Source organism: Eucyclogobius newberryi, unplaced genomic scaffold (assembly GCF_026437365.1).
Source record: "Eucyclogobius newberryi isolate DKJ021-1_F unplaced genomic scaffold, fEucNew1.0.hap1 SCAF_10, whole genome shotgun sequence".
Lineage (NCBI taxonomy): Eukaryota > Metazoa > Chordata > Actinopteri > Gobiiformes > Gobiidae > Eucyclogobius > Eucyclogobius newberryi.
The window spans coordinates 24,610,257-24,636,459 of record NW_027315724.1 but is presented as its reverse complement, the minus strand read 5'-3'; the positions used below and the strand labels follow the sequence as shown (position 1 = coordinate 24,636,459).

Here is a 26,203-nt window from a genome sequence, read left to right as displayed (position 1 = left end):
CAGCAGGTGGATCACTGACTTCCTGATGGATCGGAGGCAGTGCAGGGCTGGGGAAGAATGTCTCAGACACGCGGACTATCAGCACAGGATCTCCTCAGGGCTGTGTACTTTCTCCCCTGCTCTTCTCCTTATACACAAAGTGCTGCACCTCCAGCCACTACTCGTGGACTTCAGGAAAGCCACAGCCCCCAGGTCCCCCCTCATGATGACCCCCTATACCACCGTAGACTCTTTTTGCTTCCTCTGCACCACCATCACCCATGACCTCAAGTGGGAGCGCAGAGGATATACTTGTAAGCCAAGATTTCAATCAGGGACTACAGCTCATGGTGCGCTCTGCTGAAGGTGATTGGCAGACTTCCATCTCTGCAGGACCTGTACGTCTCCAGGACTCTGGGACGTGCAGGTTAGATCACAGACCCTTCTCACCCTGGAAACAGACTATTTGAGCCACCACCCTCAGGCAGGAGGCCTCCCGCCACAAGAACAGTTTCTTTCCTTCTTAGACTCATGAACACTTCTTAAACACCTGTCACTCTAACTAATCAATCACTCACTGTTCACTTTCTTCACTACATTTGTCAATTTAACGTACATAGTAAGCCTTTTTTTTTATTTTTATCCTAAAGCAGACTTAAATTGTTTTTAATGCATGCCCTTTTTGATTTTATATAGGTAGTTTTATCATTGTTCATTGTTTTATGTTGCACTGAAGGTCTTGTATAATATATGCACAGAAATGTGTGTTTTAAACAAACAAAGCCCTGATGTGAGTTGTGCAGAGGTGGGCCAAAGTCCTTAATTTTTTAAGTCTCAAGTCTTTGGCCTAAAATGTCCAAGTCAAGTCACAAGTCAGTGGACCAAAAGTTCAAGTCGAGTCCTTTCAAGTCATTATACAACAATACCAAATACTGTAATTTTTTGTTAATGGTTCTTCTTAAAAAAAATCCTCGCCAAAAATGGAGAAGTGTGGAGGGACATTTCTGAGAATTTATATGCTAACATATTATTTGTGTTCTGATGAAATATAGAACTTATCTACAGCCCGTCCCAATGCTAACATCTGATTTACAAATCAAACACTATGCGCTTCTTTGATTTGTTTAATTCATTTTTATTTATAACTATAGACAATATACTCAATATTCCGATAATACATAGCCTCAAAACAACATCCACAATGTCATCAAAATGTTGATATATTACCTACCTCTACACGTATGAGATTAAATCGCACTTTGTGTTTGGAAATAATTTGAAACATCTTAAAATGTGTTGTTAAATTTAGGTGTGTGTCTTTGAAATTGCACAAAGCGCATTAACACATTTTTGGGTGGTGAAATATTGTAGCACAATGCATCATTAGACCCCTAATGTTTTTCTATGTGTGTGCATGTTTTGGAATTTGGATGCGTGTTTTCTTGTTTGTGCTTTTATGAATTTGTATGGTACTTGCCCTTCAGAGCCACTGCACTAAGCGCTAACCCTATGTATTTGGTATATGCTCAGCAGATAAATATGGCTTACCAGGTCCGAACCAGGCCTGAGGAAGACCCTACTTTGTTCTGCCTGGAGAAGTCTGCGTAGCATATATGGTACTCGTGCCACAGTTTGAGAAACACTGAAAAAGCAAAACAAATAACAAATGACATGTTTAGAAACACAGTTGTTAAATGACTTTAAGAGAACATTCATACTGACTTTGTTTGAAAAAGTAAAGTTAAATGCCCCGTGACTCCGGCCAGTTAGATTTATTCGTCATTGTACATCCGGGCACTTAGTTTTTTTTTGATTGACAGTTGCCATGACAACAAGCAAGAGCATCGCCATTTTGTCAGGAGGGTTTTTTTCCCCCCAGCTCAGTCTTTTCAAATGTTCTCCCTTCCCGCCGGAATAATGCTGTCAGTGGATATACATTTGACGTTTTTGAATAACGAAATGCGTCTAGTGGATCGGATTAAGAAGATCAAGAGGCCAACGTTTTAACACCGTTCAAATTATTAGGCGGCGCCGCTGTAACTCAGTTGTCCGTGTCTGTGGTCCGCCGGGCCGGTTCACTGCGCAGGTTTGGACCGCGCGCCATTTTGTGAAAATTGACACAAAATTCTTGACCAAAATTATCAGAGGACACGGATTCTATTTCACATTTGGATTACTTTGGATTCGACTGTATTGACTTCTGATTCGAAGCAACTAGCGTTTCATGTGTAGATACGGCGTTAAATTCTAATTTGGTATATCGTTTATTTAGCGTCGGCTAGAATTGTTAGCTTGGGGCTAGCTACTGAAGCTACATCGTTAGCAAGAGCTAGTAGCTAACGTTAGCCGCGTTCATAGGTTAGCCAGCGAGTTCTTCGTGGTAGTTAGCATGTTATTAGTCATCAGCTGATTGTAGCTTTAATCAAAGTCACATCGACCATTGTCATAGTCCATCAAAACTGGAGATATGAAGAGCATATTACATCCAACTGGCAAATAATTTTAGTCTTTGCCTTTGAAAAGACTGGATTAAAATTACTCGCTGAACAGGGAGCAGGGAGGGGAGAGTCTCAAGCTGGATAAGTTTCCTCATCATACAGGTTATTGGACTTTAAATGAAGATCGTGCCATCAGAGGTGAGGATTTATGCAATACAGTTGTATAATGCTCCAGCAACACGTCGCTCACTGCATGTTTTCACGCGTATTTTTTACATGTTGTGTTACGTCTAACAATGATGGACGCGACAGTGAAGTTAGTAGCTTAGGACTGGCGGCTAGCTCTCATTTTATGCCGCTTCCCATCTTCACTGGACGAGTCGGTGGAACTGTGAAACTGTCAGTAACCTTTTATTGAGACGAATATTGAGACGCACTGTAAACTTGGAAAGCGGTGCCCCTACACTGTGGTGTTTGTCTGTAAGGGGGTGTCATGCTGGCATTGGTTACAGCTAACACGACCCTGCTCCATCGGACGTTGTCATTGCACGGTGGGCTCAACGATGACACTGGATATGGACTGTGTTGTCGTTATGTTCCGAATATAAAGACGATCGGTTGACAAAAGTGCTAGCCCCGACTGTCAAAAACCTTCTGCTATGACGGTGTAGCTCATCGGGCTAAACCTGGCTAATGGTTGAGGCTGACTTGTTGAAGCTGAATGGGCCCCACAACCCGCTGGCTGCACAGCACAGCGTCACTTGCTAAGGTTAACGCTGGATTGGTGAGAGATGTATGCTCGCCTGTCCCGCAGTTTTTACTGAACGACAACAGCTTTAGCCGTAGTTGGTGAGCTAAGGGTAACGCCGCGCTTGTCGATTAAAGAAGAATTACAGCCGACAACATGTAGCTAGAGGATACACATTAACCCCGAATATGCTTTCTAAATCTCAACCATGACGAGATCTACCCCATCTTCTGTAAGTACAGCGTCTTTATACAGGGAGCTTGTAATTGTTGTGGATGTCGTAGGTTTGCTCTCATTTTTTTTTTTAAGAGGGGCTGATTATTTGGGTGTGAGAAGGTGACACGGATGTCTGTTGGTTGTCTTAGATGTATAACCATATCTTATTTGAGACATCATGGCTACAGATAGCAGGCTAGCTCGAGTCTTTATATTTACGCCGAAATAGGCCTGTGGAGGCTGCGGAAAGGAACTGTTCATTTGTCGGTACTGAAAATCGGGAAAAAGGACAATATAGAGCAGCAAGTGCAATTGCCTAATTCCTCTGCAAAATTGCCAATTATTCATTATATTTATTTTCACTACATCTGGAACTTTAGTTTTATTTACATGCTTCTACAAACTAATGCCACCAGAGCTTTGGAACCAAATCATTTTGGACAAAGTCATTGTTTTTATAGATTAGAGTTGTTATGTTTAACTAGCTGTCAAAGGCCTTGTTTAACTTACTTTAAGAATCTATAAGCTTTGTTTGTTTTATTAACTAATAGCAACCCCCTTTACTACTGACAGCTTACTACTTTTAGTTGATTTTTGGATATGCAACCAAAACAAAATGAACTGGACTCATTCTCTGAACTTGTGTATCTTTTTAATAAAAGTTACCAAAAGCTAAAATTAAGATTTTACATTGATGCTCGATTAGAATCTATTTTTTTTACTCTTTTTATTGTGTGGTGTACTGCTGGACTCTCTCTCCAGGATGATATGAAATGTAGCAGTCGAAGATGCATCTTTAGCTGCGATACATCTTCCGCCTTTACTTAGGTTAGTTGTATTCTTTTGTTTAGGTCGAATGAAAATTTTAAAATAAAATGCGTTCCGTCTTCAGTATTTTTTTAATCTAGTGCGAAGAATAGAAACGCTATCGACATGCGTCTACAATTTAATATATGTGCAAAATACAAATATTAAACGTAATAAACATTTCGGATTTATTGTTACTATCGGGGGAAAAATAAATGTAGCACTGAGCGCAGCTCTCCTCAAAACACGGCCATTGCTCGTGCTCTTATCATCTTACAGCTTCTCTTATTTCTGTCTGTGGATGTGTATTTTTTCCTTTTCCAAAGCTAGGTCAGCTTTCTAACGCTTTCAGATTGAGTGCAGGTTTTGGGCTGTGCAGCTATTTTGCTGTCATGCTCTTGTATTGAAAGAAACGTCTAAGTGTGCCAAAGTTCAATTTTATTTCTTGTTTATTTCTTGTTTTCTCATTGGAAAATGGGAGCAGCTCTGCCCTGGCAACAAAAGTAGGCTATTTGCATACTGCGTTGTGATTGGTCTGTGCATTGATGGGCTTGCCAAATCACGCTGTATCTCTGTGGTGATAGGCTATGCTAATTAGGTGCTGTTGCTGGGATTCTGAATAGTGGTTACTGTGTAGCGCTGGTGAATTGTGTTGTCTGGTGAGAGATGCTGATAGCTGAACATGCTATTTAATAATTTTTTGATTCCTTCTGGCTTAAAATGAAGGATGATTCACTGTACAGTGTGGAGATGCTTTACCTTCACCCCTTTTCACTGTTAGATCTGCCGTTTCTCTCATGTTTCTTCGTAAAGGTTCATATATTACTGCTATATTTTATACAATAGTTATCATATTTTGCATTTTTGCATATTTTGTTGTTTTTCAAGATTCACTATTTTAACAAAGACATTCCTTTAGTCAACATTCTCGGCATGCTGTTTTCTCTAAACCTGTTTCTATCTGTGCTTACAAATGATATTAAAATGTGTATTGTCTATTTTTTTAAAGACTGTATTAATATTGAGTCAATCATTTTTTTTGTACAAATCATAATTCTATTAGTAGTATTATCTGATAGAAAATGCATGTGTTTGAACATAATTTTATGCTTTGCCTTTTATTTTTAATGCTATTTCTAATTTTAATCATGGCATTTTTCCTCTTAAAGGAGGAGAGACTTCAGCATGCAAACCTTCGTCCGTCCGGCTTGCGCCCTCTTTTTCTTTACACACTGCTGGTCTTCAGATGGCTGCTCCAATGCCCCATACGCACCAGCAGTACAGTGACCGCCACCAGCCTAGCACTGACCAATCTGTTACGGTCTTACCGTACAGCGACCAGACACCACAGCTCACTGCCAATCAGGTACACTCATATATGTTGCACAGACAGCTCTCATTTTGTGTCATATGCATCAAGTTTGTGCAGTTTGTAAGTTTGTATTGGTGATCAAATACAATTCAATAATAACAATTTCAATACATTTAACAAAACCAAGTGTCACTTTCTCCCCTCTTCAGAGGCACATGCCCCAGTGCTTTCGTGACCCAACTTCAGCTCCCCTGAGGAAGCTCTCCATTGACCTTATCAAAACATACAAACACATCAATGAGGTTAGTTATTAAATAAACTATGTTTCCATTTTGCCTGCAAATTCAGAGGCAAACTATGTATGTATATACATGTATATTATAATATGAGAAATAATTAGTTTGTACTTTTTAGGTGTATTATGCAAAAAAGAAGCGACGGCACCAACAGGGTCAGGGTGAAGACTCCAGTCACAAAAAGGAGAGGAAGGTCTTCAATGATGGCTATGACGATGATAACTATGACTACATTGTCAAGAATGGGGAGAAGTGGATGGACCGCTATGAGATTGATTCCTTGATAGGAAAAGGGTCATTCGGACAGGTGCTTTATTTTTAAGCAATTACTAAAACAACACTTGGTTTATGATATTAAATATTGACAATTTGCTTTTTATAGGTTGTAAAGGCATATGACCGTGCAGAGCAAGAATGGGTTGCTATCAAGATCATAAAGAATAAGAAAGCTTTCCTTAATCAAGCCCAGATTGAAGTGCGCCTCCTTGAGCTTATGAACAAACATGATACCGAGATGAAATATTACATTGGTAACTAAATCTATAAACATATCATCTTATTGTTTGTTAGTGCACATTGTAATCTTTGTCATTGTTTTCCAGTTCACCTAAAACGGCACTTCATGTTTCGGAACCATCTCTGTCTAGTATTTGAAATGCTTTCATATAACCTCTACGACCTGCTCCGAAATACCAACTTCCGTGGTGTTTCACTCAATCTCACCCGGAAGTTTGCCCAGCAGCTATGCACTGCGCTGCTCTTCCTGGCCACGCCTGAGCTCAGCATCATCCACTGTGACCTGAAGCCGGAGAACATCCTCCTCTGCAATCCCAAGAGGAGTGCCATCAAAATAGTGGACTTTGGCAGCTCATGCCAACTAGGACAAAGGGTATTTGTGTTTCCATTCTACTGTAATAGAAATACATACATTAGGTTATCTTTCTAATTTGTACACGGGGCATACCATTGTTAATAGTACTTTGTTTTCAGATATACCAGTATATCCAGAGTCGCTTCTACCGTTCACCAGAGGTGTTGTTGGGAATGCCCTATGATCTGGCCATTGACATGTGGTCCTTGGGTTGCATTTTAGTGGAGATGCACACAGGAGAGCCCCTCTTCAGTGGAGCTAACGAGGTAAATAACAATGCATGGAAAAGTAAAGCACACTTTTACTCTGTAATATTTTAAATTCCAGAGACATTATGTTGGTCTCTGCTCAATTAAACATAATCCCAAAACTTTCTAGGTGGACCAGATGAACAAAATAGTTGAGGTTCTTGGCATCCCTCCTAATCACATTATGGACCTAGCCCCAAAAGCCAGGAAGTTTTTTGAGAAGCTTTCGGATGGGACATGGAGTGTGAAGAAGACCAAAGATGGCAAAAGGGTGAGCCTTTTTATGCCATGTTTGTTGTACAAATCTGACATTACCCAACAATAATGTGTTGTTTTTCCGTCAGTATAAGCCTCCAGCCTCAAGGAAGCTGCACTCCATTCTGGGTGTGGAGACAGGGGGCCCAGGTGGCCGACGAGCAGGGGAGTCTGGCCATGCTGTCGCGGACTACTTGAAGTTCAAAGACCTGATCCTCCGAATGCTGGACTATGACCCTAAGAGCCGCATCCAGCCCTACTATGCTTTGCAGCATAGTTTCTTCAAGAAGACTGCAGATGAGGGGACCAACACGAGCAGCAGCGTGTCCACCAGCCCCGCACTAGAGCAATCCCAGTCGTCAGGAACCACCTCTAGCACCTCCTCAAGTTCAGGTAACTGCTAAAACAACTTTCTTGGGTTTTTAGATTTGAGCTGCTGTTGTGATTTTGGGCTTTACATAAAATAAACTTTGAACAGTTTGTGAATGCATTTGCAGTGCATTATAACTACTAATACTTTTCACTTTGTTTATTTTTAGGTGGATCATCTGGAACAAGTACAAGTGGAAGAGCAAGATCAGACCCGACCCATCACCACTTGCACAGTGGAGGACACTTTGGCACGACTATGCCTGCTATTGATGGCGACAGCCTCTGCCCACAGGTCAGATGTCAACACTCTAGCGCCGTAGATGAACTTTTTTGTAAAAGCAGCTTAGTACTTTGCTTGTGATTCCATTGTGTTATTTCATGAAAATTAATGCCAGACTTTCTTGTTGTTTTTGTAGACGAGGCAGCCTTATCCACCACCACTGGTGTGGGGGGGAGGGGTTGGTCCAGAGGCTGTCACTGGTGAGACCCATCCTGTCCAGGAGACCACCTTCCACGTCCCCCCTCAGCACCCGAAGGCTCTGCACCCCCACTCACACGCTCATCACCACCACGGGCCGATGATGGCTACGCGGCCGCGCCCGCGCCACTACACGTCCCCGACACACAGCTCCTCCACACAGGACTCCATGGAGGTGGTGCACGGCCATCTGTCCATGACCTCCCTGTCTTCCTCTGCCTCCTCTTCCTCCACATCGTCCTCTTCCACTGGGAACCATGGCAACCAGGCCTACCAGCTCCGCCATTTGCCTGCGGGAGCTCTTGACTTTGGTCAGAATGGTGGGCTGAGCATGGGGCTAGGTGCCTTCTCGAACCCACGGCAGGAGACTGGCATGGCAGCGCACCCTGCTTTCTCCATGGGCACGAACACAGGGCCTGCCCACTATCTAGCGGAGGGCCACCTGGGCATGAGGCAGGGCATGGACCGGGAGGAGTCTCCAATGACTGGAGTGTGTGTGCAGCAGAGTTCGATGGCCAGCTCGTGACTGCACTGACATTTGGCTGTGTGTTCCCCCTGTGCGTCATTTTTAAGGTGGTGTTTTTTACTACAAGGTGTGTTGAGAACAAAAGCTGCTCACGTCAGAAGGGAGATATCACTGAACCGCTACTGCAGAGAAAAACCTTTGTTAAAAAGTATATATGTAATTTTCATCAATTTTTTTTGTTCTTTTATTTTTTTTTTGCGATCATTAGGCACAAAATAATACTGCAGAGTAACCATAGTGAGATTGAGACATCCACCTTACCATTTCACCAGTTTCATGTAACCACCAAGTAATCACCATATGGTGTTATGTGGCAAAAACTTCTATAGAGCATTTCAGAGTAAAGGTTCAAGCTGTTCTGCCAGTAGTTGTTGGTGATAAAATACCTGGCGTTCTCTTTCGGTTCTGATCGTGGACTGCCTGACATTACTGTTCCACTGGTTCTGAATTATTTTGCCCTTTTTAAGTGAAATTTCACAAAAGCTGCTCGTAAATCCTGTAGCTTGACAATGAGGGGAAGTGTTGCAGTGATATTTCTTGTATTGGTCTTGGTATTGTGTAACTCTTGTTTAAAGGGGAACACATAACAGCGGAATTCCTACAGCGTGTGCTGGCCGGATGCCGCAGGTGGATACTGACACCACGAGGTCAAAGGAGAGGGAAGCACCACCCTCAAAGCCTGGAGACCTGTGGTCCTGCAGTCCTGTGCTCCGCGACTGGGCCAGGCCGGGCTGGGCTGGGCCGCGCACAGATGAGAGCAGCAGTGGGCACGAGAGACGTAAGGATCCAGCCCAGTGAATGGAAGACAGTCAGTGGCTGGTTCTTAGATAACCCTTTGGCCTTATGACTCTGGGACTTGGAACGAGATGGAGCTGGAACTTTTTGAGTTGAATTAAGATGGCTTTTCTCTATTTTTCTCTCCAGACAGCCCTTAATTATTTAAAGGAAATTAAAACAACACAAAAAGGTAAATAAGAATGGTAATTTGAGGCCTTTCTCAACAAGATTTCTTCTTCAGCAGGGCCCCATATAACAGGGTCTTATTGTACACAACAACCTCCTAAACATTACTTCCTTGAAAATCTTACTCACTGGTTAAAGATTTTGCAGTGGAAAGAACTATCTATTCCACAGTCTACCCTTTTATGTTTGGTTATTTTCCCCTTTTGCATGTAGTTCCTCATCAGAACCACCTGCACAAGTCTCTCCATCTAAAAACATGGAAACTGAAGAAAAAAAAATTAAGTGACTGCCTTTTTTCTCCTCAAATTATGCTGTGAATTTTACAAGAATTTATTTTCCCTTTGGATATGTTTTTATACCAAAGCAGTTGTTTTCTAGCATATAGGTGTCTGTAACCAATAATGTAGCAGTTCACCACTTTGACGCAAAGTTGACCAAGATCTTATTTTAGCGTCAAAACAGCTGCAATATATTACTTTAGCAAAACTGAAGACCGTTGTTGAGACCGTTGGCTATTGTGTATTCTGGCCAGACTTGTTTGCAACATTTTACCAAAACTGTTTCCATATTAATTGGTAGATCATTTTGGGAGTCTTTTAAATCTTTGGTATGTTAGAGAATTTGGTAGTTACTCTGCAGGCTCCGGAGTAGCAACATAGAATCTGATGGTTTAAAAAAAAAAAAAAAAAGGAGACTAATGCGTTCTATTTCTGTGTTGTCGTCTTTCTTTTGCCCCCATCATACTATTTCAAAGGGTTGTGCTGCCTTTCATACATCATCTGGTCAACTAGGCTTTTAAATGCTGAGAAACAAGTCTTAGCAGGGTAAAGATAATTGTGGTAAATCAGTTTGAGTTGAGTTGTATTGCTCTGAAATGATAGGGCAGATCCCCATGATTGTTGTCCTATTCCAAGGGAAAGGGAAGTCCGCTAGCCCACAGTCAACATGCTTTGCCCAGGCAGACGTGCATGTTCTTCAAACATAGTCAATATTTTTTGTTATATCAGGGATTTTCAAGTGCTTTCTGTCTTCTGTTGCTCATTTAACCAGTTTTTTTTTTTTTTTAAATAAAGAAATCCTGCCTACCACTACTTTTCAAATAGAGGGCAGGCCACAGGTCATGCTGTTGTCATTTTGAAGGAAAAACATCAAGAAAACATCAACGACAAGAAATCATGCTTGGTATTTCCACAAACACAAATGTAAAGCTACCTATATTGAGATTGGGGTTTATCTGGATGTCGAGGTTAATTGCAAATTTGCAATCATTTTCATACCCCACAGAATTTGACACATTTAGAATCGGCCAGTGATTTTACTGCTGGCTCTCATACTGGTACTAAACATTCCAAAAATAAAGACTGAAAAATAAAAACATTGACTGCAGTGACTAGTAAGTGTGCGCCTATTTCAGATCATGCTGATTGACCTCTTATTTAGAGCAGTTGTCATGAAATGCAGCCCCTTTTTAATAGTTGAAATAGAATTTATGTATATATTTATATTTTTTTAATAAAGGAAGTATAGAACTCACTACCTTGCTCCTGCTGGTATGTTGATTATGTTTGTCAATTTGGTGACCATTCAGTGGGCAGGAACTCCTGTTTTCTTAGTGGCAAAGCCTTGCCTTTTGGCAAAGGTACTTGACTACATCAGGACAACACTATGAGGTAGGGTTTGAATCAAACAGGGAAAGCTAGATCTTCAAACCTTAATAATTTTCACAGGGTATATTGTAAGTGCATGTACATCACAGACCTTACTTTTTGGTTATATGAAAAGCACATGGTTGAAAAAAGGTTCCATCTTTCATAAGCCTGTTGAGTTTGTGAGTTTTCCCCAAACACATACTTGATGACATATCTGAACACCCAATAGAAGTTAATAGAAGTCGAAATACGTATTTAAGTTACAATTTCCCCTTTCATTTTTCACATTTTTTCCACTTTTGTTGTACATGCACTATAGAATTGAACAGCATGGGGGAAAGGATAAGTCCATGTATCCACAGATTGTAAGATCTAGTCAAGACTTTGCTGTGTTTATGACAATGCCCTTTGTATTATATTAAGACAGTCTTATGTATGATATATAAAAAGAAGTTAATTGAATTATTCTTTGTGTCTTTTTTGCTCTCCCACAAAAACAACTTTTAAATCAATCAGATGACATCGTGGGCTCAGTCCATATTTCTAATCCTTTTGTTTCCCTGAGTCGTGTGGTTCGGCTCGTTGGTCTAGGGGTATGATTCTCGCTTCGGGTGCGAGAGGTCCCGGGTTCAAATCCCGGACGAGCCCAGGGAAATTACCCTTTTGGAGAAGGTCGCTTCCTCTCAAACCCTCTCATATTCATCCTCCCCAAAATAGGAACATGACCTGGCGACACAAATGGGAGCCCGCGTGTTGTTGGTTAAAATATCAGACTGGGCGTGCATTTTTCTGGCCCTCGTGCGTAACCAGGCGCATGACCACTTACCCATAAGCACTAGCACCTGGCACAGCAAAATGAATTCCCGCGATGTTTGTGAATTCTCAAAATAACAACTCATATCAAATCTAACTTGTGCCTGGTTGCACGAGCACCCGAGAGGGTGGAACCAAGTCAGTGACACAAAGGACAGAAGTGATATTTTTGGTGAAAATAAATAAAACAAGGGCTCGTCCGGGATTTGAACCCGGGACCTCTCGCACCCTAAGCGAGAATCATACCCCTAGACCAACGAGCCACGATGACTGTTCCATGTCGGACACATTTCATAACGATACTACAAATTAGAAGTTTAAACACAAATTGAGCCTCAAGATAAGAAATGTTAACGGGGCCATTCAACTGGCAGCATATCAGCCAACAGTTTATACATGTTAACCATTTATAACTCTGTCGATCATGGATCATCTACTATATTATCGGTATCGATGCAGCAGACCTTTTGTTGCGAGTTTGTCTTCACTGAGGACCCGGTGAAATAAGCAGGTTTTGGCGTGAACGTCGCAGAAACATTGGGCTTGTTTGACGAAATAGCGCAGACTCGTGTGATTGGTGCTTTCACAGGCAGCCAATCACACGTGACTGTGTTTTAAGTGACGTGACTTCTGACCAATTGCAATGTGGTTCTTTAAGCAAAGGAAATGAATGAGATGACCAATCACAGCAGCGCCAGAGGCGTGATCTTCGAATAGCAATCTATCTAACATTTATGTCGACTCTCAAACTGCTCCAAAGAGGGCTTATCCACGTACTTTAAAGGTACATTTCAACTATTTACTATAAAGCGGCAAACCGGTGATTGACTGCTGTTATATAGTAGCTGCGAGCAGCAGGCTTTTAACTTTCCTTTGATATTGTTAGCATGCTAAGAGGCTAACGTGTTAGCCATAAACATGCCTAATTTTTGCGCGGCCCCAAATTGCACGAGGAAGAGCACGGAGTCCGACCTGGCATTTTTTAGGTTTCCACGGGATCCAGAAAGGTAAGAAACTGCTATATCAGACTCCGCACACATATGGAGGAAGAAAATATTCGAACCCCAACGATTTTGACAATTTTGTCCTTCCCAAATTTTGTTATATTAATTTATGTTTTTATTTTTCAGATGTCAAATCTGGGTCGAGAATTGTCGCAGGGCAGATTTGGAGACCAAAACATCAGACCAACTGAATAAGCACTACAGACTGTGTGCCAAACATTTTGACCCCGCAATGGTGTACAAAACGGTATTATTCTGTCACTGGACATCCTTATGAAGTATGTATGAAGTATGTATGACACCTGTATGAACTGTGTCTCCTAACCTCTTATTCACAGAGCCCCTACAGGACAGTTTTAAAGGATACTGCTATCCCCACAATATTTGATCTGACAAGTCACCTGAAGAACCCTAATACCATGAGACATCGCAAAAGAATCAAAGAACTGGTAAGAAACTATATCGCGTAAAAATCAATCTCAAATTGTTTCAATACCTTATTGTTCCTATTGGTTTGTTTTATGTTTAGACTGAAGAAGACTTACAAAAAATTAAAGAAAGGGAGTGTAAGTTTAGAGTTTCAGTATTCTTTTAAAATGGCTTGCTTCATACATTAACAATTCTTTTTTTTTCTTTTTTAACAGCGGTAACTTCTTTTGATCAGCTGGTGAAAAAAGAAGCCATCGTTGAGGAGATGAACATCGATGAACCTCAAATCTCCATGGAGGAAAAGGCGTATCGTGACTACCTCAGATCGCTGTTTGAAATCATGCTTATGATGGGGAAACAGAACGTCCCGTTGAAAAATGACCCGGTTTCTGAATCCGGTCTCAAGACGAGCAATCTTCAGTCCCTGCTTGACATGCGCATGAATGCCGGAGACGAGGCGCTGCGCAAACGTTTCCAGGCCACCGCCGTCAACTCGGAATACCTCTCACCGACGCACCTGAATCAGCTGCTGGATGTTTGTGAAAATACAGTCCGAGAGGAGATTCTTCTGGAGGTCAGAGAAAGCCGCTTCTTCTCCATAGTCACGGGCGAACTGGTGGAATTTGCGGGCGAAAGTCAACTGCCGGTGTTTTTGCGTTTCGTCAATCAGAACGTCCTGCGCGAAGAGTTTCTGGACTTCCTCTTGTTTGAAGGAGATGAGTTTGCGCTGGTGGAGAGGCTCGAGGCCCAGCTCACTCAGCGCTGGGGCCTCAGCATGGAAGACTGCCGCGGCCAAGCCCATAAAGCCACAGGGTCGGTGTCCACTAAGATGAAGGCGGTGGCTGTGTTGCTGTTGGAGAAGTACCCTCTGATGCTGCACATGCCCTGCTCCAGCACCGCACTGAACATCCATTTAGCACATAGTTTACCTTTTCCTAATGTTCAGAACCTGATGGAAACTTTGAGAAGAATTAGGGTTCTTTTTGAGGTTCCCTTCACTCAAGATGAATTCCACAAGACCATCTCCCTGTATTATCCAAAGAGCGAGAAGGCTGAGATGTTAATCCAAAACTGCGTGTCTGGCTGGACGGAGCAACATAACGTCTTTGATATACTTTTAGAAGTTCTGCCACCGCTCGTCCTCAGCATTGAGACGATAGTGGATAATAATGATGAGAAGTTTACTGCCAGATTGATCGCTGATGCTTATGCAGTCACTGAGACGCTGACAGATTTTGAGACTATCGTTACTATTGTGATCTTGAAGCATCTTCTCACGTTCACCAGAGCCTTTGGCCGTAACCTCCAGGGAGAAACACTTGATGTGTTCAGCACTGCCAACAGCCTGACTGCCGTTCTACACTCATTAAACGAGGTCAACGATAACATTGATGTATACCATGAGTTTTGGTATGAGGAGGCTCTCAATGTCGCTGGACTTTTGGATGTCCAAGAAAACCTCCCAAGACTGTTCATTCGTAAACAGAGAACTTCTGAGATCGGTGAAGTCCAGGCAGAGGCATATTATAAAGAGTATGTGACCATGCCCGTTATATGTGGCATCATGCAGGAAGTGGAGGACATGTTCTCTGAGAACAACTTGAAGGCTTTAAAGTGTCTCTCACTTGTGCCAGGCATCATGGGTCAGCTGAAGTTTAACACAATGGAGGAGAACTATGCAGATGTGTATCGTAGTGACCTGCCCAGCTCAGACACGCTCACAGCAGAGCTTCACTGCTGGAGAATCAAGTGGAAACATCGCGGCAAAGAGGTTCCTCTGCCCAACACCATCCATGAAACTCTACAGCTCCCTGATGTCATTTTCTTCCCCAATGTGAACACCTTCCTAAGGGTGCTGTCCACTTTACCAGTGCTGAAGTTGGCAGAGAACAATAATGCAGCCGGGAACCGAATGCAGGCCTATTTTAGCAGCCTGCCTACTTCACAGCGGAACAAAAGTCTGGCCATGCTTCACATAAACACTCATGTCAAATATGATCTGGATGTCATGGTGGATAAATACTGCAGACTGTACCCGGAAGGAGACCCTGGAGCCGAGTCAGAAGAAGGAACCGAAGTGCCAGCCAAGCAAGTGGCTGCGACTTGAAATTACATAGTTTTCTGTTTCTGCTGTATATGGGTAAATTGTATTCCAATGTTATACTTTACTTTTTCCTATTTCAACTTGTCTTACTGTAAATAGTTATTAGTCGTTTTCTGAGTCTTCTTTGAGGCCACAGGAGGGAGCACTCACACTATTATTGACAGGCTTATTTGAATCAACGTATTACTATTTAATTATGCAACTGAAGATGTGCTTATATTTTATATGCTGACATGATGTGGCTGTTTCATGTGTTGCAAAATTTATGTTTTATCTGCTGGTGAGATGAGGTTGTAATAATGGAGAAACGGTACTATCATCCCACAGTACTATTTGCCCTCATCACCTTTCCATCTTTTTTAAATGTCACATATTTGTGTTAAAAAGCAATAATAAAATGAGTTTTGCCTCAGAATTGATCCGCATTTCTATAGTAGTATTTGTGTGTTTGTTTGTGTCCTGTAACGGGTTAAAGTTGCCCTTCCTTTACGTGGCCAGACGCTGACAAACCGGTGATAGTTCCCGGTGCAAGCTCAGTGCAGACCCCATACATTTGAAGGCATCACGAGAAGGTGGGTGGGGTCGTTCTGATGCGCAGCCAGACACAAATGTGCAAACCCGAAGTGCATTTGGACTTCAACTTGTGCCTGCTTTGTGTGGCCATTAAGAGAGTGAAAAAAAAGCCCGTAGTCTTGTAAGTACAACTTTACGGCTTTTACGTTGATATATATATATATATATATATATATATATTCTACCATGGCGTGGCCGTGCATCACGCGTGCCTGCTGCATCAATCGCTTCTGGAGCGAGCTGGACAAAGGGGACATCGCTGTGCCTTTGGTCTTCACCAAATACTCCGACGTGGCCGGGGTGCAGCGTGTGGCGCATCATCCGCAGCCCAGGCCGACCCGCGCCGCTGCCATTGCCATAGAAACGCAGCCTTATCCCGGGGAGCAGACCGCAAAGGCACCGCCCGCGAAAGATGGCTCTTCGGCGTCCGTCATGCGCCAAGACTTCAAGGCGTGGAAAGTGCGTCCCGAGCCCAGCTGCAAGCCCCGGGACCAGTACCACCCGTCCGCGGCCCCGTTCACCACGGAGACCCAGTACCAGAAGGACTACAAGCCCTGGCCCATTCCGAAGAAACACGACCATCCCTGGATCCCCAAAGCCGAAGAGGCGGAGAGCGGGCCGGAGAAAAGTGAGTTGGAGGAGAAAGTGCACGAGAAGGAGACGAAAGGTACGACTAGAGGAGCGTCCGAGGAGAGGAAAGTAGTGAACAAATCTGAGAGGCAGGTGTGCGCAGAAGTGAGCGCCGAGCAGCGCAAGGGCCGCGCGGCCGCAGACGCACTCAACAGGCACATCAAGGAGGTCATGACCACCTCCAGTAGCTACAGGTAAAATGGGACGTTTGTGGTTTACTTACAGCATGAAACACTTCTGCATTTACAACATTTGTGTGTCAAACTCACTGTCATTATTTGGTAAATGCTCATTATGATTATTACTAGTTTCATTCTCCATTATAAGCTGCAGGCAGGAAAAGGCTGCATAATTGATTATATTTGCCCTATCTTATTCCCTCCCTACTTCCTATCGGGAACAGTCTGAAGGAAGAGGTTTATTCAATTTCTCCCTTTATCTTGTGTAATGCATAATGCACCTCCAATTAAAGAAATTGGTCCCTACATGATGGCATTGGACTGGTAAGTAGTAGCTAAATAACATATTCAATATGTACTGTAAATAGGTACATTTGATCCTGAAACACAAGCAACACATTCCCTTGGCTCCATCTGTTTGTAACTACATCCTGTAACAGGATTCCACGCGTTGCATTGTACAGAAAAGACACACTGTGTTTTGTATCCGTGTTAACAGGTCAGAGTTTAAGGCATATAAAGATGTGAAACCTACCAAACCCATCAAAGCTCCTTCACAGTACAAGCCACCAGGAGAGGAGACCAATCTGGAGACCAGCTACAGCTCCACATACAAAGGGGAGCAAGTTAAGGCTCATCCCACTGACAACAAGCAGCAGGACCGCCGCAGGATACGCAGCCTCTACAGTGAACCCAGCAAGGTGAGGGCTGCATTCACTTAGACATAGTAGAAGCTAATATTCAATGCATTGCTTCATGGTTGAGTTAATTTGTTAAACTTCAATGTTTGCACATATAGGCCTTTTCAGAATAAGTATAAGCATAACATAAGAATACATGTATTACTGTTTGGAGGTGTTCATATGGCCCCTCCCTGTCTCATTCTCATTCTTGTAGGACGTCTCAGAGACTGGTGTGCTGTAGTCAGGTGTGTTTTCTGTTTCTTCTAAAGGCATGAAGACTGGTCCAACACAAATGCATACTAACATCGTATGCACTTAAACGTGCCAATTCTATCACCCAATGTATCCTCTCCAAAAGTGGCTCTCACCGTTCATCTCTCAGGCCACACCCCTCCACCTTTCACTGAATCCAGTTTGATACATATTGGTTGGTTTCCACTTTTTGGCATAAAACCACTGGTGGCAAATGACTTACTGGTACTAATAGAATAAAATGATAATTTTCTAACTTCCAGGGAAAGCATTTTAGATGAAGACTTAATTTGTTTGGCTGTATTGATAGAAATGATGCGTTACCTATCTATTTGTATCTACACTGTGTGCAGTTTATCGACGCTTTTGGAGATGGGCTCAGGATAATCAATATGCATCTTATTTCTGCACTGTCCTACACGGAGCTGCCATAACAGACATATAAATCAACCACAGAATTATCCATAATCTATTCATAAGAATTTATTAGGAGTTCGGCGCATGAACCACTTTTAATGCACAAAATTATTGTTTGTGCCGTTTTGCGTTTAATTTTGTTTCCATTGCACTGATGTCATAACTTCAATACATGCTAATGCAAATTGGCCTTTTAGGGTAATAACCAGCATGTTATTACATTTTTTCGTCTAGAGATGAAAACCATAGATTAAAAACACTTCATATACTCCCAGTATAGCACCACGGGTTCCAGAAAATGTGAATCTACATCCCAGTCATTTTCCATTTAATATACTTGATTTTAAAGGCTGTGCATGACATGATTCAATCAATGCCATTTTCAAATCTTTTTTTAGGTGGATAAGCCAGCGCCACGTGCTAAACCTAGAAAGACACCAACCACAACAACAGGAAAGATGGTGAAAAAAGCAAAAGAAAAGCAGCTTTCTAGTACTCTGTCGTCCAAGAAGAAACCAGGCACTGCTGAATCCAAACCTGAAGGAGTAGTAACAAAGAAGAGCAAAGAGCTGAGTAATAGACGGGCTGAGGCAAAGCATTAGGTCTGTAAGGTGGCACATTTTCAAATCCATTTGATTTACTTTGGTTTTTGCTGCCTTGTCATTGTCATCACTGTTCACTCTAATGAACACTTCTTATAATGCAGTCATGTTCTAGTAATCAGAGTGAATGGGAGCAACTGATTGTTTTGTGGCACGCGCGACATAGCTTTATATTTTGAGCACATTATTTGCACATTTCAATAAAGTTTAGTTTGATCTTAACTTGAAAAGAGCCATGAGTATACTGGTACATTCAGCGTGTGTACAAGAGCATCTGGAGGAAAATAAAGATGATTGTAGAGTTTTTAAGGTGGGAGATTGAAAAAGAATTGTGCTAAGACAAATCTGTTCTAAGGTTTAGTTTTTACAGTGCCTCAGTCATGGTCCTGGTCTTCAATTCATTGTTCTGATTTGATATCTGGTTTCATCATTTTGGATTGTTAATGGATTGTAATATAATACTGCTACAGTTTGCATGAAGGAGGCCATCTTTGGTTACATTTTAGACATTTTAGCAAACACAACATATTGGCTCACTATCATGAAACATTAACATACAATGGCCATTTTTGTTTCAATGGATATTATGCATGTGATAGTAGTAATACAGTTTGATCACATCAAGTACATTGTGGTTTTGTCGGCATAAATGGGAGGTAATGAATTGGCCAACAAATGTCAAAAATTGCAATGGAATCATAGGGTTTCCAATTCCACTTTTGAACCAAGTAAGAAAATGAACGCATAAACTATTAAAATAAAAATAAGCACCTGGATTGGCTGCTACCAAGAGTTAAGGAACAAAGAATGGGCCAGGACTTGAAAGGAATTGAAGGTAATTAACAATGCTGCTGTTAAAAAAACCTAAAGCTGCGCAAATTGCTGTAATGTGTATGCTGTTTTTATCACCATCACAGCCTTCCCTTTGTAGTTGTAAAGGCAACAGTGCCCAAATAGAGACACAAATCCATTTTTAGCTTGTTTTGGTTAAAAGGTCATGCCCAGACGTCCAAAGTGGTGCTATAATAAATGTCATGTATTGTCTGGTGTGAGCTGTGTGTGGCATCAGCCAAAAATGAATTAAAAGTGACTGTAAGACATTGTTGGATCACTGCAAACCTTCTGCTAGTGTGCTTGTATCCTAAGATTGCACTGGATTAATTAAAATGACAATACATACCTAGAATAACGTGTTGAGAATTTTCATTTGACTAAAAAAAAGTTGTGTTTGATTTGTTGCTATTCATTTATCTGCTCACTCATGGTTTGTCAGTAGCTAAAGTCTATTGCAGGAACTGTGAGGCTTCAGCTGGGAAAACAACATCATCCCCCTGGACTCATCGACACTAGTCACAAGATTGAAGAGTTTTGCCCAAGGACACAATAATAGCACGTACAGTACTGTCAACCTTCAGGTTTAGACACAGGGCCACTGTTGTCTGATGATTCAGGAGCAAAAACACCCATATTCTAGCTTGTACATCCAAACAATATGCATTTAATTACAATTATAGTTTATTGGATATGTTTTGATAGCAGTAGGTTATATTTTAGGGTTTATTTGGGGAAAACATATGATGTAAAATGTTATGGTAATTTTCCTCCAAACCTGACTGAATATTGTGCTTGTAGATAAAACTGCTGCGACAAAGGGACATTATAAGAATATTTTAAGGCCTAGCAGCCATTGGATTTCATATTGAAAGTTTGAGCTGCAGAGAAGATGGAAAAATAAATCGCAGATTCAAATAATTTTTTGGATTTAAAAAAACAAAACACTTTATATATCTCTAGCTTCTGCAGAAAAAACGCATAACGAACAATGACTTGCAAGTTGCATTGAATCTAGGTCAAACTGAGAAAGGAGATACATAAAGCTACCATCAGGGGGCGGTATAAACACCAGGGGAAACACCACTTCCGCTGTTGCCGGAAATAAACAAATTCCCTCCACTTCAGGAGGGAAGAGTCAGGTCTGTGTGCGGCTGCTGCTGGTGGTACTACCAATTTTTAAGAACATTAGATGTAATATTTGCAGTGTATAACGTAACTTTATTGTATCAAACAGTTTGCAGAAGTTCACAGAGACGTAGGCTTCTAGATGACAGGTTCAGCTGACGTTAACGTGACTGTTGCAGATCAGATTATCGCAAGATGTTGTTCAGGCTCATCATCAAAGACATTTTCGATATCTGGTGGTGCCGTTTGTGAGTTTTACTGCAGCTTTAAAACTATATTTTATGATCGGGCAGAAGATCCGGCTGGGGCCCCTCTCCTGTCATAATGTCCACTAAAAGACAGGAGAAGTTTGAGGTGGAGTGTAGGTGGACTTCATGCGGCTTCAGGGGCCACACCATGGAAGACCTGAGTGTCCACATGTCCCAACATCTGCAGGACTATCTGGGGGACAAGGATGCAGCAGAAGAGCTGGGTGAGCACCCTTAACAAAGCTTATATAGACAGTGTGTTGTCATGTTTTATGTTCTTAATTTCTATGTTCATTTTTTTTGTTTTGTGTATAAGAGTTGTTTTTTAAGAGTGTTTTGTTTCGTTTTCAAACTTGCTATAAGTTATCTGTCCTTTCCCCCTGTATCTACTGCGTTGTAACACCGAAATTTCACCATGTGTGGACAATAAAGGATTATCTTATCTTATCTTAATAATAATATCCTTTCTTTCAGATGAGTACGCTTGTTTGTGGGACAGTTGTGAGTTCCTGTCCATGGGCAACCCACGAGAATTGGAGATCCATGCTTTGTTTCACAACTACCATAGTAAGCTCAAATATGCTGGTTCACAATTGCTAAAGCAACGCCAGGACCTGCCCAGCTGCACTCTGGGCGCTCACAGCAACAACCTTGTCCCAGAGGGATCGGAAGGATTTGTTTGCCAATGGGAACACTGTGATGTAAGTAAATGTAGTTACTTGCATAATTGTCATGGTGGCAGTTAATTAAACACAATCATTTTGCCAAACAGAGCTCTTTTAACAATCCTGAGTGGTTTTATCGCCACGTGGACAATCACGTTGAAAGCGCTGAACCTCAGTCTCTCAACGAACCTCAGCAGCAACAAGCTCTGTTCTGCCACTGGACAGGTGAATCGAGCATACTCTTTTTGTTTTTATTTGAGGTTTTATTTTAAATTTGACCACAAACTTAAATACATGTTATTGGCATTTTTTGTGAGGGAGCAACACAAAGTGGCTCATAATTGTGAAGTGGAGGGAAAATTATACACGATTTACAGATTCAAGCCACTGTAATTACATCTCAACTTGAAATGTCATCGTTCTATTTAGGCTGTGATGCGTTTTTTAAAATCCGTTACCGTCTGAGGGAGCATGTGCGCACTCACACTCAGGAGAAGCTCGTGGCTTGTCCCACCTGTGGCAGCATGTTCTCCAGCAACACCAAGTTGTTTGACCACCTCCACAGACAAGCTGAGCCAATTGGTAGGAATCTCCTCAAACACATTTCATTTGAAAATGAAATGTATGTATAACACAAATGGTGGCTTTTGTACTCAGAGGCACTTGTGTGTGAACATTGTGGGAAAGCTTTTTCAAGTGAGAGGCTTTTAAGGGACCACGTCCGCCAGCATGGTAAATACTACTCTTTAACATGTTGGCAATTTGACATTGGTCTAAATTAATTTAAACTTTTTCATCTGGCTTAATGTGAAGTTAATCAGGTGAAATGTCCCCTGTGTGACATGACGTGTACTACTCTTGCTGCCCTGAAAATTCACATCAGATTTCGTCACTGTGATGAGCGACCATTTCCATGTGATTTCTGTGACAAAAGGTACAACCTCACAATAAAGTGGCATCACACAGATACATGATTATAAGGGTTAGGGTTAGCAGTTGTTTGTAGCTTAAGTAATTTCTATGAATTGCTCATCTTGTAATTTCAATTTACAGATTTAAAAACCAGCGTGACCTGCATAAGCACACAGAGATCCACAATGAGGGCTCAGTGTATCAGTGCACTGTCGAAGGCTGTGACTACGCCTGCCACACTTTTCAGACCATGAACCACCACTTCAAAAGAGTCCATGAGGTTTGTATCTGTAAAAGCGGCATTACCTGATTTTCAAACTGCAAAAGGCAGAAGTATGTATTTAAATCAAACTCTAACTTTCACAAACCCACATCATTATGCTTTAATTTTCAGGTCCGAGCAACAGCAAATAGCAGTCTGTCAGAGTCTTACTTCCGTGTTTATGATAGATAAAATACTAGCAGACAGCAGACTCATTTGGTCACAAAGTGCCGCTTTTAAAATATACTCTATGGGGGAGAAATTAAATGTACTAAATTACAAGAATAAATTCGGATTTAACAAACGGAAAGCATATTTTTCTTTTAATAGAGTTCAGAAATGGCTTATAAAAATTCCAGTAATATACTAATATCATGTGAGTTTAGTATCTCTTGATTGGTAATTCCTTCTGCATATTTTGCCTGTGCCTTTGTTTCTGACATGGACATTTTTGTTTCAGGCTGGGGGCATGTCCAAGTATAAATGCCATATTTGTGACAAGGTCTTCTCCTGGTGTTACACTCTCACGCTGCACCTGCGGAAGAAACACGAGCTCAAGTGGCCCTCTGGACATTCTCGCTTCAGGTTTGAACTAAATGATTGGTCGTGTGATATCAGGAAACACTATCAGTGTTCCAACAAACTAACCAAACAAAAAAAACAAGAGACAAAATATTTTGGCTAAAACTTAATTAAAGCCCAGTTGAATTATTATAATTTTTTGTCTGATTATGATACAGTTTTGACTTGTAAATGCAGAACATGGCATGCTTTTTTATTGTTCTTTATATTGTTTTTATACCTTTTTTAAAGGTATAAAAAGGACATCGATGGCTTTCTCAAAGTCAACATGGTGCGCTTTGAGACTGTGGAAGTGACTAAAGAGATTATGAAGAACATGGCCAAAAAGCCTCAGAACACACGTGCAAAAGCCAGCACCAGCCGTAACAGGAAGTCCTCTGTCCCACCTGAGAGCTCTCCCGTAGGGTCGTCCTCTCCTTCGTCCTGTTCCTCCTCGTACTCTTCACAGCTGTCAGAGGAAGAGGACATGTCCTCTCAAACCAGTCCCCGTGACTCCCCCTTGTACTGCGTCATGAACACTGTCCCGCACCTGGAGGAGGAGCATTTGTCCCAGGACGACTGCAACAACAGCGGGACGTCCGGAGCTGTGCAGGCCCTGACTGAGGTGGCCCGAGGTTTGGGGATGGATGTGGTGTAGTAGCATCTGATTTTAATGGTTTCATATTCTACTTTGAACGCCCCTTTTTTAAAGCACTATGATGGACATTTTTAATATGGTTTTAGCTAAATCTTTGTAATTTTTGCACTTTGATGTACTTATTCCTGAAGATGAATGTCATAACTCCCGTACTAAAACATTTGGAACATAGTTTTATTTGCTTTTTTTATACTCTGTGGTAAAAATATTAATATTTGGATTAACACCCTTCTTAGGTATTTTATAATTGTTCAATATAAAATTTTAAATAGTTTTGATACAAAGAAATATTGTCATGTTTTTTAATGTATTCTAGTTTTAACTGATCAAGTGTTTGCAATATTGTATTATATTAAAAAGCATTAAAACATTTTACATGTTTGATATAGTTAACTACCAAAGGATTTATAACATATTACAGAAATAGTCATTCATATGTTGACTGATCTCATCAATCCAAAAAAATCCAGACAATAGGCACCCTTTGTTTATTAATAAAATATGAATATTTTTTACAACTTTCTCACATAAATGTCTATTTACTGGGGTCCTGGCTGTGCTGACTGGGCTGTGAACCCAAACCTGCTGTTGTCATAAGCCCACAATGAGGCGGGGGGAAGTGACAAATGTTGCAAATATAAGTTTTGCTCTGGTGCTTGAATTAAACAATTATCCCTGAAATCTTGTGTAAAAACTGGGGGGCAGTAAAAGGGTGTTCCTGAACCCACCAGCTTTGTATATTTATCCACTGGTGGCATTTGGGGTCTGTACATCTGATCTGCACTTGAGTGAATGGGAAGCAGAGTTTTCCAATTGGAGTAAAAGTTCAAATCTGGGATTGTTTGTGACGTAACGACCGCACTGGACGATGTCTCCGACTCTCGTGGTCTTTCCTGCTTTTGCCTCTTTGCGTTCACGGTGCTGGGATGCTTTTTCCGTTGCTTCCTGTAATGCAGATTGTTGTAGCTACAGAAGGTTTTAGGTTTCAAGTCCCTCTCAGATTTTGCTTGGTTTTCTTCTTTGTCATGGCAGAGCTGGTTTGGAGCCAGTTTGACCCTGTGGCTTTCATTGTTTGGATGATGTGATGGGAAAGGGTAAACTTGAAGTGAGTTTGTGTACAATGGCCTGGAACTTGAAGCATCTAAACATGCAAAAGAAAGTAACAATTAGGAGTAATCGTAACGTCCTGTCCAACATCGTCACTCACCGAAATCACATTGTAGAGATGAATGCTTCAGAGTTGCATTACATTTAAGTTGAAATTTCTGCACGGGGGAAACAATACGTTATTTTTTTATTTATAGAATTTGTTTCAATTACATGAAGTAACAAAAGAATGTGGTCTAATCAAAAGAATACATTACCATTTGTTGTTCCTTGTTATAAATCTGCCAAGCGATATAAACATGCATGTGTCCCCATTTGCTCCGCTTCTGCACGGGGATTACAGGATATTATTTTTCCCAATAATCATATACATGTTTTACAAATGACATATATAGGTTACTTACTGGGGAAGTATTGAATGACTTTGCATGGCTTGTTTTGTGAAATACAGTGAATGAATGCATTCCTGATAATCTGCAGAGGAAAGAGAAACCCAGACGAGAGAGACTTTCTGATCCTATAATTGGAAGAATATGTTCAACTGCACTTTGTAATCATTTGGTACATACAGGACTTTTTTACAGATAGTACAGATTCAAATAACCGTGGTCAGATTACCTAAATGAGATCCTATCAGTGTAGATCCTATCAAGATCCTAAATGAGATCCTATCAAGTACTTTCAGCTCCATCTGCTCCAAAAGTTATGAAATCAAACAGGACATAATGGCAAATATGCTGTCAATGGTCTTAAGTCTCTTCTCTTCAATGTATTGGTAAATCCAGTGGTCTCTCATGAAGACAAGATGAAATCAGTGTGCCACAGGAATCCTTTAATCTGTTAACAAAGCTGTCTGTCGGGCGCTCAAACAAGAGGTCAGAAAAAGGACCAATCCATTTTACATTATGTAATTCTATAATAAGTGAGACTTGTCACTAACAAAGCTCAATGACCAATCGCCTTAGTATGAAGTTCAACCTTAATATT

At 41.4% G+C, this 26,203-nt stretch overlaps 4 protein-coding genes, 1 long non-coding RNA gene and 2 other non-coding genes across 9 annotated transcripts; 5 read left to right on the top strand and 2 right to left on the bottom strand.

Annotated features, from left to right (window-relative positions):
- Nucleotides 1-1,814: 1,814 nt before the first annotated feature.
- dyrk1ab (dual-specificity tyrosine-(Y)-phosphorylation regulated kinase 1A, b) lies at nucleotides 1,815-11,620 on the top strand. Of its 2 annotated transcripts, none has more exons than XM_072464165.1 (11): nucleotides 1,815-2,615; nucleotides 5,358-5,554; nucleotides 5,710-5,802; nucleotides 5,915-6,103; nucleotides 6,179-6,326; nucleotides 6,399-6,685; nucleotides 6,787-6,933; nucleotides 7,046-7,186; nucleotides 7,260-7,563; nucleotides 7,710-7,834; nucleotides 7,959-11,620. In XM_072464165.1, exons 2-11 carry the CDS (start codon nucleotides 5,435-5,437, stop codon nucleotides 8,544-8,546), a joined length of 2,142 nt encoding a protein of 713 aa, XP_072320266.1. In that variant the 5' UTR covers nucleotides 1,815-2,615; nucleotides 5,358-5,434; the 3' UTR covers nucleotides 8,547-11,620. The 2 variants fall into 2 exon arrangements, with proteins under 2 accessions (XP_072320266.1, XP_072320267.1); XM_072464166.1 differs by lacking the exon at nucleotides 1,815-2,615 and adding an exon at nucleotides 3,179-3,397.
- Nucleotides 11,621-11,734: 114 nt separating this feature from the next.
- trnap-cgg (transfer RNA proline (anticodon CGG)) lies at nucleotides 11,735-11,806 on the top strand. The gene has a single exon. It is a non-coding gene; the product is annotated as a tRNA-Pro (tRNA).
- Nucleotides 11,807-12,162: 356 nt separating this feature from the next.
- Nucleotides 12,163-12,234, bottom strand: trnap-agg (transfer RNA proline (anticodon AGG)). The gene has a single exon. It is a non-coding gene; the product is annotated as a tRNA-Pro (tRNA).
- Nucleotides 12,235-12,666: 432 nt separating this feature from the next.
- Nucleotides 12,667-15,813, top strand: thap12b (THAP domain containing 12b). Its single transcript, XM_072464164.1, has 5 exons — nucleotides 12,667-12,978; nucleotides 13,102-13,222; nucleotides 13,314-13,424; nucleotides 13,505-13,541; nucleotides 13,620-15,813. The coding sequence occupies exons 1-5, from the start codon at nucleotides 12,890-12,892 to the stop codon at nucleotides 15,509-15,511; spliced, it is 2,250 nt and encodes a 749-aa protein (XP_072320265.1). The 5' UTR covers nucleotides 12,667-12,889; the 3' UTR covers nucleotides 15,512-15,813.
- A 431-nt stretch (nucleotides 15,814-16,244) lies between these two features.
- On the top strand, nucleotides 16,245-20,033 carry map6b (microtubule-associated protein 6b). 2 transcript variants are annotated; one of them, XM_072464163.1, is made up of 4 exons: nucleotides 16,245-16,905; nucleotides 17,390-17,591; nucleotides 17,788-17,818; nucleotides 18,641-18,790. In XM_072464163.1, the coding sequence occupies exons 1-3, from the start codon at nucleotides 16,268-16,270 to the stop codon at nucleotides 17,812-17,814; spliced, it is 867 nt and encodes a 288-aa protein (XP_072320264.1). In that variant the 5' UTR covers nucleotides 16,245-16,267; the 3' UTR covers nucleotides 17,815-17,818; nucleotides 18,641-18,790. The 2 variants fall into 2 exon arrangements, with proteins under 2 accessions (XP_072320264.1, XP_072320263.1); XM_072464162.1 differs by lacking the exon at nucleotides 17,788-17,818 and having other exon boundaries at nucleotides 18,641-20,033.
- Nucleotides 20,034-20,808: 775 nt separating this feature from the next.
- Nucleotides 20,809-24,619, top strand: LOC140379094 (histone H4 transcription factor). The gene is made up of 9 exons (XM_072464160.1): nucleotides 20,809-21,275; nucleotides 21,526-21,752; nucleotides 21,824-21,941; nucleotides 22,146-22,298; nucleotides 22,374-22,448; nucleotides 22,530-22,650; nucleotides 22,770-22,908; nucleotides 23,351-23,475; nucleotides 23,704-24,619. The coding sequence occupies exons 1-9, from the start codon at nucleotides 21,128-21,130 to the stop codon at nucleotides 24,107-24,109; spliced, it is 1,512 nt and encodes a 503-aa protein (XP_072320261.1). The 5' UTR covers nucleotides 20,809-21,127; the 3' UTR covers nucleotides 24,110-24,619.
- Nucleotides 24,584-25,707, bottom strand: LOC140379110 (uncharacterized). Its single transcript, XR_011930539.1, has 4 exons — nucleotides 25,621-25,707; nucleotides 25,474-25,539; nucleotides 25,317-25,374; nucleotides 24,584-25,250 (listed from the first exon to the last, which is right to left on the bottom strand). It is a non-coding gene; the product is annotated as an uncharacterized lncRNA (long non-coding RNA).
- Nucleotides 25,708-26,203: the final 496 nt, after the last annotated feature.